Below are 9,829 nucleotides of genomic sequence, written 5' to 3'. Positions count from 1 at the left end.
ATTGTCTGTTAGAATGGATTAGGAATTTTTTTAGATACTTAAATAGCACATTTTTACAAGAAAAATTAATATATCCTACTAGCAGAAGCTGAAGTTAATTTTGGTCATAAATTAAACTCACCGTTGTATCTGTGAATGTGTAACGAGGCGAACATCTTTAAACCTTTCTCCAGCTACTGGTTGGGGCTTCGGATCGATGTTCATCATTCATTGTTACCTTGGCCAGGCCCTGCAAGCACCGAGTGTAAAATGCCATTTTCAATAAACCGGAAACGACTGAGCCGCTTTTCCCTGAACGAGGAAGCTAACCTGCAAAGAGCTCATAACGTCGCTAACTGCTACACTGACATTGTATTTAGTGGAAGCTAATGCTAAAGCTCTAATTTAATGAGTTTTTCATCTGATTATTGTAACGCTTTTTCTCCTTTAATGGTTTTATTTGTCTTATATAATACGTTTTCTTATTTTAATACTTTCTCATCTCATTAGTACAATTTTTCTGACTTTAGTGAGTTTTTATTTTATTTTCATTTCTTTTCTCCGAAGAGTTGTTGCGGCGCTAGTGGCTCGTATTTTTTGCGACAGTAGGCAGACAGGAAGGAGGGCGAGAAGAGGGGGGAGGACATGCGGCAAAGGTCACTGGGACTGGGAGTCGAACCCACAACGTTTTCCCATTTAGCAAGTTTCTCATCTCGTCATAATGAGTTTTCTTGTTTTAACGACTTTTGTATATCGTAATGAGATCCTGAAGCTATTTCCAAACTCTGGCTGCTTCCTTAGACTCTTATGTGAGCATTTCTCTCTGATTATCCAAACTGAGATCAATATGGCCGCTTTCCTCTACAAGTAAGATACTGACTGCTCATTGGTACTTAACAGAAACTCAGAATACATCAGCAGTGTGTGTTTGCATTGTTCTGAATGTTGTGATGATTATTCTGTTTTCTGCTCCTCAGTCCAGCCACCTGATGGACAGTCGAGGCCTGAGCTGCAGCAGGCAGAGCCTGAACAGACGGGGATCGCTCGGTGGGACCAGCTAACACACACATAACACAAATCATTTAAATACAAGAAAAACTGATGGATTGTTTAAAAACTGGACTCAAAAATGCTGCTGTGAATCAGCATCAAGAGGATTCCCCATCATGAGTCTCCAAAAGATGGTCGCTGCAAAGTGGGGGTCAACGGTCGAATTTGACTGCAGGAGAGTTATCCTGAGCAGCAACAAGGTTTAAGACTGTCTGCAACATTTCCTTTTCTTGCTCCTGTTTTCTTAATTGTAAGAATCAAGTTTAACAGTTTTAAACGCTAAATCTTTAAAACAAAACAAAATAATCTATTTATTCTTTTCACAGCCAAGGAAAAATCTAAAAATCTCAAATAGTTTCATTATAAACATTCATCAAAAAGAAAAAATGTAAAATTTCTGTGTTTATAAAGTAGGTTTTTATGAACTTTAACATATCTATCAATTATCAAGTCATTTTCTATCTTCAATTTGGGACCAAAATTGCAACATTTGTTCCATTTCCAGCTGCTGCGTTACTTTTTCAAACTGCACTGAATTAAACCTTTTGAAAAACCTCAAGTGAAAATTTCCACGATTATTTAAAAGTTCTGGATTTTTTTGGTCTAAATTTAATTATTTTTTGTCTTTCTGTCTACAACAGCCTTAGTATGCTGCCACATAAATGGAGCCTTAGTTTGAAACTACATAATAGATTCAACTGGCAACAGAAATCTGACAGATTAGGAGGATTTTTAACAAAAGGATAATTTTTTAAATTAGGTTAAACACTAAGATGGTTTCTCTCTTTTGTTGAGTCAATTTCTGCTTTAATAGATTAAATTAGATTAAATTTGACGAGCCCTGACTCAGGTCCTGCCCTTTTTACCAAATAGAAAAAGTGATTTACAGATTCTTTCTCTACACAAATAAAACAACTTTACTGCATTTCTATTAACATTTTGCATGTTTTATTTGTAAAGCACTAAAAAGTTTGGACACAGCTGGTTAATCGTTTCTAGCAGGAATGAACATTTGAAAAAGTTTATAAAATTGTAGCTTTATTGTCTGTTTTAGTGAAGTATTTAAAGTTTAAAGGTCAAACATGTTTTTGTTAAAGATGGAAGTTTCTGCACTCCATGTTCTGATTGTCAGATTTCTTTTTATATGAATGATTGTATATTTGCTGTGTTAAATCACCGCTGTTTGTTTGGGGAGTTGAAGTTATACTGTTAGTTACCATAGAAACCGTATTTAAAAATAAAACACATTTAGGGTTAAAACTGAAGAAGTTTACTCTGGTTTAGAGGAATGTTTGTGTTTTATATCTACAGATTTGTACAAAGTTAAATAGGATTAAAGAGAATTTAAACCATGACATGAAGTTTTTTGGTGTTTTTTGTGTTTACTAATGTTATTTTTAAAAATCAGCTTCAAAAGCAAATATTCTGCTTTGTGCTGTTGCTTTTCTTCTGCAGAGCATCAATGCCCCTCCCCCACCTAATGCTGCAAATCAGCTGACTGCAATGAAGTTTTCCAGGTTGACTGATTGGAAAAACTTCCTCCAAAAGGAGAAAAATGTCTTTTCTTTTGTGTTTAACTTAGCTTTAGTGCTAAGCTAAAAATTAGCTCAACTAATAGATTAGTGGAAAATGCTGCTAATTATGACAGAAAAGAATAAAAATTTAACTCAGAAGTTCTAGTTTAATCTGTTGGGGGATTTTGAAGTCAGTGACTTTTTGCTTAGTGACGGATATTTCATCATTCAGTACATTGAGTCAGCCAACGCAGACGGAAACTGTGATACTATCCCAAGATGATAATCAGGCAAAAAAAATATGTGTTAAGAAAAACTGTGAAGGTAGAAATGAATTTAGTGCAAAGGAGCAAATAGTCATGGTTTCTATGCCAAAAAACCTGCTGGCTTATTAAAAATGCACCACAGAAGCCCGACCCGACTATCAAACAGGTAACTTTGGTCCAACCGGGCTCAGATTGTGGGTCAGAACCTCAGAGGTTCAGCTAATATTTTAGATTTTCATGTCTCTTCATTCATTGTTTTATGATATAAATGCATGTTGCTGCAGCAACATAAAGGGGCTGGTAGTGCTTAATATTCCAAATAATAAATGTTTTGAGTTAAATGGGCCTAAAATATCTCAGCTCTTTGAAATAAACAACTTTTTCCAGTTGAAGATCTAAAGTTTAGATTTACCCTGAAAAACCTGGTTATGTTGCAACAAAGCTGATAATGTTGCTGAAGCTTCAATCCAGATTAGCATCACTCAGCATGCTCACGCCAGCACACAGAGGCTGAACTACATGCAATTGGAAATAATTACAAAATGGGGCTGCACAGTGGCGCAGTGTTGTCTTGCAGCCAGAAGGTCCTGGGTTCGATTCCCAGGCTGGGGTCTTTCTGCATGGAGTTTGCATGTTCTCCCTGTCCATGCGTGGGTTCTCTCCCGGTACTCCGGCTTCCTCCCACAGTCCAAAAACGTGACTGTCAGGTTAATTGGTCTCTCTAGATTCTCCCTAGGTGTGTGTGTGCATTTTTGTTTGTCCTGTATGTCTTTGTGTTGCCCTGCAACAGACGGGCGACCTGTCCAGAGTGTACCCTGCCTCTCGCCCGAAACGTAGCTGGAGATAGGCACCTAGGCACCCTACCCCATTAGGGACAAAGGGTGAACAGAAAATGGATGTTCCAGATTTATAATCTAAAGATGTTCCATCAATCCTCCTGGAGGACAAACTGACCACTTCTCCTTCCTCTGCTTCTTTCTCCTACTGCTCTCCATCCTTGAATGTCTGCAGGTTTTGCTGACATTAAGTTTATGTTCTCTCTCTGTTTCTTCTCTTCATAGCAGCTACACCTGGGCTCATTTCTGTTTAGCTGTGACCCCTTCCTGGAGGGAAGCTGAGCTACTGCTGCCAACAACATCAGGTTCCCCTTCAGTGGATCACACACCTGGATCCTCTCCGCCCACATGCAGAACAAAGACTGAACTAAACACAGGAACAACAGAGACTGGTGAAACCCCTGAATCCCAGTAGGCCCAGTATGAACCCATCTTCATGATGAGCTCCTAGGAAGGAGGCGTTGTCTCTGAAAGCAGCCAAAGACCTGAACTGTGACGTTCAGGAAGTAGCAGATAAAAAAGCTTAAAGTAGGAAGTGTTCAAAGTTTGGAGCCACATCCTGATCACATCAAGAGACGAAGCTTCACTCCACATCCAGAGGAAACATGGACCAAACAGCTCTGATGCTGCTTCTGTGTCTCTGCAGCTCAGGTAGGACTCCACTTTCAAACAAAAACACTAATATTCACTAGAGTTCAAATTAAAAATGATCGACTGATAAACATGTTAAATTTTACAAACAAAAAACTGGAAACTGTTTCTAGTCTCAGATCATAGAGCTGCTGCTACACAGTTAGTGATGTTTATATTGTCTACTTGCTGCTAAGGAGCCAATAAAATCAAGAATTGTTGGTTTTTGTGTTTTTATGATGTAAAGCACTTTGAACTGCCTTGTTGCTGAAATGTGCTATAAAATAAATCTGATTGATTGATTGATAAGGAGAAGCTGCAGAAACTCTGCACCAGCGCTGAATCTGCGCAGTAAACAGGTGGAGCCACATAAAATGGCTCCTTCTGCATGAATTCTCTCATCTTCCTCTTGGCTCCACAGGTTCTCTATGAGGTTCTGGTCAGGCCCGTTTGCTGGCCAACCGAGCCCAGTAGCACCACGGTCATTGGACCAGCTTCTGGTACCGCTGGTTGTGTTGGTGAAAACGTTTGAGCTCCGTCTGACGTGGGAGTGTCTCAGGCAGGATGTGGAACTCGCCTGCTGCAGATTAGAATCAATCAACCAATCGATCAGTTTATTTGTAAAGCACATTTCAGCACCAAGGCGGTTCAAAGTGCTTTACGTCATAAAAATCACAAAAAGTCCTAAAGACACCACACAGTAAACCAGTAAACAGTACATTTTGTCAAAGTGTCGTCGTTACACATCAAAATGTTGTTCAGTGTTTCATTTATTATGTTTCTAAAGCAAATCTGACCAGCTGGGTTTTTAGTCCAGATTTAAAGGAACTCAGAGTTTCGGTTGTTTTGCAGAGTTAATTGTTGAAACAGCTTTTCAATAATTTAGCTGATGAATGAAAGGTTGGAGATCGGCCTGTAATTCTGCAGTAATGATTTGTTCAGATCATTTAATTTTTTATATCAGTGGTTTGAAAACTGCTGGGGGAAAAAACCTGATGAGAGCAAAGAGTTTAATATTTGAATCAGATCAAATGAAATGACAGGCAGGACTTTCTGAAGAAAAGTTGTGGGTGTTATTATCTTTGGGCATAGCATCCATATTAGATTTTGTGTGGCAGTGAATGTTGACCCTCTAATATTTTTAATTTTCTCTGCAGCGTATTTGGCAAATTCATTGCAGGCCGAGTTTGATTGCAGGTCAGGTGGTTTGTCAGCCTGTCAACTGTGGCAAATAAAGCTCAATCATTGTTCATGTTTTTGTTTATGATTTCTGCAAAGAGTGTTTCCTATGCATGTTTTAGTGTGGAGTGATAGCTTCACAGTCTTTCTTAATAGATTTCATAATAAACAAAGTTGAGTTTTACTTCATTTACGTTCGGCCCTACGGCTAAATTGTCTTGCAGATCTAAATGTTTGCACATTTTTGCATGGAGGTTTGTTCCTACCAGACACGACCTTCACTTTAATTTAGGCAAAGAAATCAATGACATCTGAAATTTTACGATGGAAGTTATCTACCAGCTCATCTACAAGGTTAGATGAGCTGCTCTGATTCTGATTGCTCTGCATTCAGAATCAGAATCTGTTGGATTTGACAACTTTTTACACAAAAACAATGAATTTGACTTTGGTTGGTTTCAGTAAAGACATAAAATATAAATGGGTAGAAAAGGTGAATAATAAGAAACATTTCAGGTCTTACTACAGAGTGTTAATAACATTAAAGTCTGGGCTTTAACTAGGCCATTCCAACATAAAGATGCTTTGATCAGAACCATCCATGATAGCTCTGCCTCTAACAGGAGGAAGAAACAAGAGAAGATCAAATAAACACGATCAACAGGATCCTGTCAACACATCCTGAATCTGTCTTTGCTTTTTGTAACCCAACATGTAAATGTTGTTTCTTCCAGCGCTGTCTGATGAACTCAGACTGGTAGCAGGAAGGAGTCGCTGTGTTGGCAGACTGGAGAAGAAGGATCTGGGAGACTGGGAACCAGTGAAAGATTGGAACTGGAACTATAACTTTACATCAGTAGCTGCAGCTTGCAGACAGCTCCACTGTGGATCTCTGGTGTCATTACAAAGAGATAAATACGGCAATCTAGAGATCGTCTGTTCAGGTGATTTCATATCCTGGCCATTGCCTTCCTGTTCTGCTTCCAACTCCACTTTTAAAAAATTCTCACTTCCAGCTCAGTCTGGGCTTCTTCCACTTCACCTGGATTCACTCTGGTAGATTTTCTACCAGACCAATCAGCGAACAGAAGGAGAAGTTTGAACAATGATTTATTTTTTCTTATTTTAGAAACATAGTCTCTGTAGCTTTAGCAATGCAGTGGAGGAAGTTCAGTCCATGGTGGCCACACTTCCAAATATTGAATTAACTTTAACGGCTCTTCTCTGTTTTGTGGTGGACAAATTATTGTAAGGTAATATCTGCTGGTTGTATTGTCTTCATTCTAAATGCTAGTGATTCTCACCAAATGAAGCTGTTTGGGTTGCAAGCACAAGGTTGGGAGATGTTTTCCTGCAGCTGCATGAGAACCAGAGCGTCTCTCCCTCAGCCTTGGTATAAAACTCCTGCTGTCTCTGCCTGAAAGAGTTTTCAATCGGAAATGTTTCACTATTGATCCTCTTATATGTTCTCTGTATTGTGCACAATATGCTAGTAAACCTGATTGAGTGATTCCATCTAACAGTGCTTGGTAATTGATTTTTTCTACATGTTTACAGCCCAGGAAACTTCCAGTAAACTTCTTAGTGTGGATCTGGTGCATTGCATGTCATGGACAAACGTTAGCAACTGGGTGAAATTTAAAAGCTCAACACAGTCCAGACTCTCTGGATGAATCAAAGTGTAGTTACAGAGTGGCTGGTTTTTACCAGGTTAGTGATTTAATGAAGTTTGATTAGATTAAAGGGGAACCAGTGGAGCAGATTCAGGGTTATAAAAACCTCGATGTCATTGAGAAGAAGCTGATCACATATTGAACTTCCTCCACAAATTAAGTTTAAAGTGTAAAAAGATGATAGTTTTCTATTATTCTGTGACTAAATCTGTTCTCACATTTGCTTTGCAGAAGACAAGGATGAAATATTAATAATTGATAATTCATAGGTTCTTTGTGATGTTGTAGTGTAATTTTCTCTGTTTGTTTTAAGTTTTTTTCCCACCCATCTCCAGGGCCGGCCTGCAGTATAAGCAGATGCTAAAAGTGCAAAGAATATTAAACAGTAGATTTAAAAATAACAAAACTCTGCCCAGCTCCTATTAAGGAAGAATAATTTAACATTAATTTTGGACAAAAGTTTAGCCTCTTCTTCCTTAGAGTCCCGGAATCTCTGGCAGGCGGGCTGCAGCTGGAGGAAGTGAAACCACGACACTGCGCGTTGCCGTCACAGATCACGGAGTTTAATTCATAACAAAGCAATCGACAACAAAGCTGCAGAGATACAGAGATATATTCATTACCTGTAACAGGAGAAATAGAAAAAGAAACACAAAGAAACAAGGGGGGCAAAGACGCGTCTTTGGAGAAAGCTTTTTTATGCCAAAAAGCAAAACAGTGGTAGCATTCTGAATTTTTAACGTTTACATGAAGTTTTATACTGAGTGGGTGTTTCTTCAATTTAATATATTCAACTAAGGCGTTCCGCTCTTTAACCAATTAGAACTCCCGTATGGACTACAGGAAACTTGAGAAGTCTCCCAATTTACAACAAAGTTCCAAAGGCGTCTGGTTTCTATCGAGAGACAAAGGCGGACCAGTTAATCTTGGACGATACCAGGTACGAATGTCCCCGGCGCCGAGAGTCTTAAGATAAGATTTCGCAGACACCCATAAATCTGACGTCTCTTCCATTATCTCTCCTAACGTTCTCGAAGAGACTTGCATCTGGTAATTTTCAAAAAATGTTATCTTTGCAAACCCCAGTTTTGCTTTTGGACACTCGGCCCCCCAAAAGATTAAGTTCTGCTAAAATAATACATAAAATCCACAGGACAAAATAAAGTATACTTTCCTGAGCCATTTTCTAATAATAAAGAAAACATTTTCATTCAAACAATTTCCATTTGCTTCTAATATCGTCAGAGATAATACAGTTTTCAAATACATTCATCCTTTAATAGTTTTTAAATGAGATAATACAATCTTCAGTAAACATGGTATTAATACTTAGAAATTAAATGTTACGGGGTTTCAATCTTCTATTTTGCATTAGTTTTACACCATCGCAGATGCTGGCTTCAAGCAGGTCTCCCCCCCAACTGCTTGCAGGAATGCTAATTTATGACTCTGTGTTCTAGCCGGGCCGCAAAAGGCCCCATTTGGTGATCTGCATTCTAACCCCTGTCTGTCCAGTTCACAACAAGAGTATCAAACCTACCCTTTTACACATGCGTAAAATTAACTGCATTAAGCACCAAAATCAATAATTTTCCTCGACACTCCCCTCTCCACCCGTTCTCCACCAGTTGGTTGGTTCCTCCACACAGAGTCTGCTCTTTATTGGAGCTTTGCTGAACAAACTGGAACCAAATTCAGTGAAAATGTTGAAGAAACTTTTTTCTTTCTGCATCCACAGACTCAGTCAGGCTGGTTCAAGGGACCAACCGGTGCTCAGGCAGACTGGAGGTGAAGACCAACCAGTCGTGGTCCTCAGTGTGTGAAAAAGACTTTGACCTGCAGGATGCAGAGGTGGTCTGCAGGGAGATTAGCTGTGGGCCTCCTTCAGTCCACCAGGGGGCGCTCTATGGAGAAGCAGAGGCTCCAGTGGGGAGCAGAGAGTTCCTGTGTGAAGGCAGTGAGTCTGCTCTGCTGAACTGCAGCAGCAGGAAGAGTTCAGGTAGAAACAGTTGCTCACCTGGTCAAGCTGTTGGACTCACCTGTTCAGGTAGAGGAGGATCTGCAGACCTGCTGCTGTTCACTGCTTCAGTTCCTTCATTAATGAACTCTCTGTCTCTGCTCACATCAAGAAAACTTCAGGTTGGTGGGAGAGGCCAGCCGATGTGCCGGGAGACTGGAGATGTTACATCAAGAAGAGTGGAGACCAGTGGCTGTTTATTCTAGTTACTGGGACATGAACTTAGCTGCTGCAGTTTGTGCTGAACTGGACTGTGGTTCTGTTGTTTCAGCAAGAAATTCAGAGGAAGCTTCAGAGAGACCAGTTTGGTGGATCTGGTCTGGCTGTTTCCAGTCAGGATCTGCATTAAAGAACTGTTTACCTGATGATGGAAACAGTGTTTCGCGCCTTTACTTCATCTGCTCAGGTAACTCTGAACTCTCATATTTATTTATTTTAAAATGTTTCTTCCATCAGGTTCCAGATGTCTGCAGAGAAACCGTCACCTTTAACTAAGAACCTGAAACCTTGAGGAGAGGGAAACTAAAATAATTTAAATATCCAGATAAAGTTTTCAGTTTAGCCACATCGATGAACAAAAACTCATTAGAGATCATTTTAATTTATCATGTGACTAATTAATTGTTTGTTGCGACAGGCTCACTGTTGACCTATCAAATCAACGTTTAACACATTATGTTTTATT

General features: G+C 39.4%; 1 protein-coding gene across 2 annotated transcripts; it reads left to right on the top strand.

Annotated features, from left to right (window-relative positions):
• Positions 1 to 3,814: 3,814 nt before the first annotated feature.
• LOC116716681 (scavenger receptor cysteine-rich type 1 protein M130-like) lies at positions 3,815 to 9,702 on the top strand. 2 transcript variants are annotated; one of them, XM_032557504.1, is made up of 4 exons: positions 3,815 to 4,296; positions 6,189 to 6,398; positions 8,866 to 9,174; positions 9,257 to 9,702. In XM_032557504.1, exons 1-4 carry the CDS (start codon positions 4,251 to 4,253, stop codon positions 9,637 to 9,639), a joined length of 948 nt encoding a protein of 315 aa, XP_032413395.1. In that variant the 5' UTR covers positions 3,815 to 4,250; the 3' UTR covers positions 9,640 to 9,702. The 2 variants fall into 2 exon arrangements, with proteins under 2 accessions (XP_032413395.1, XP_032413394.1); XM_032557503.1 differs by having other exon boundaries at positions 3,817 to 4,296; positions 9,251 to 9,699.
• Positions 9,703 to 9,829: the final 127 nt, after the last annotated feature.

Source organism: Xiphophorus hellerii, unplaced genomic scaffold, assembly GCF_003331165.1.
Source record: "Xiphophorus hellerii strain 12219 unplaced genomic scaffold, Xiphophorus_hellerii-4.1 PGA_scaffold_78__1_contigs__length_500000, whole genome shotgun sequence".
Lineage (NCBI taxonomy): Eukaryota > Metazoa > Chordata > Actinopteri > Cyprinodontiformes > Poeciliidae > Xiphophorus > Xiphophorus hellerii.
The sequence above is the reverse complement of the archived record's forward strand: the minus strand, read 5'-3'. Positions and strand labels throughout refer to the sequence as shown.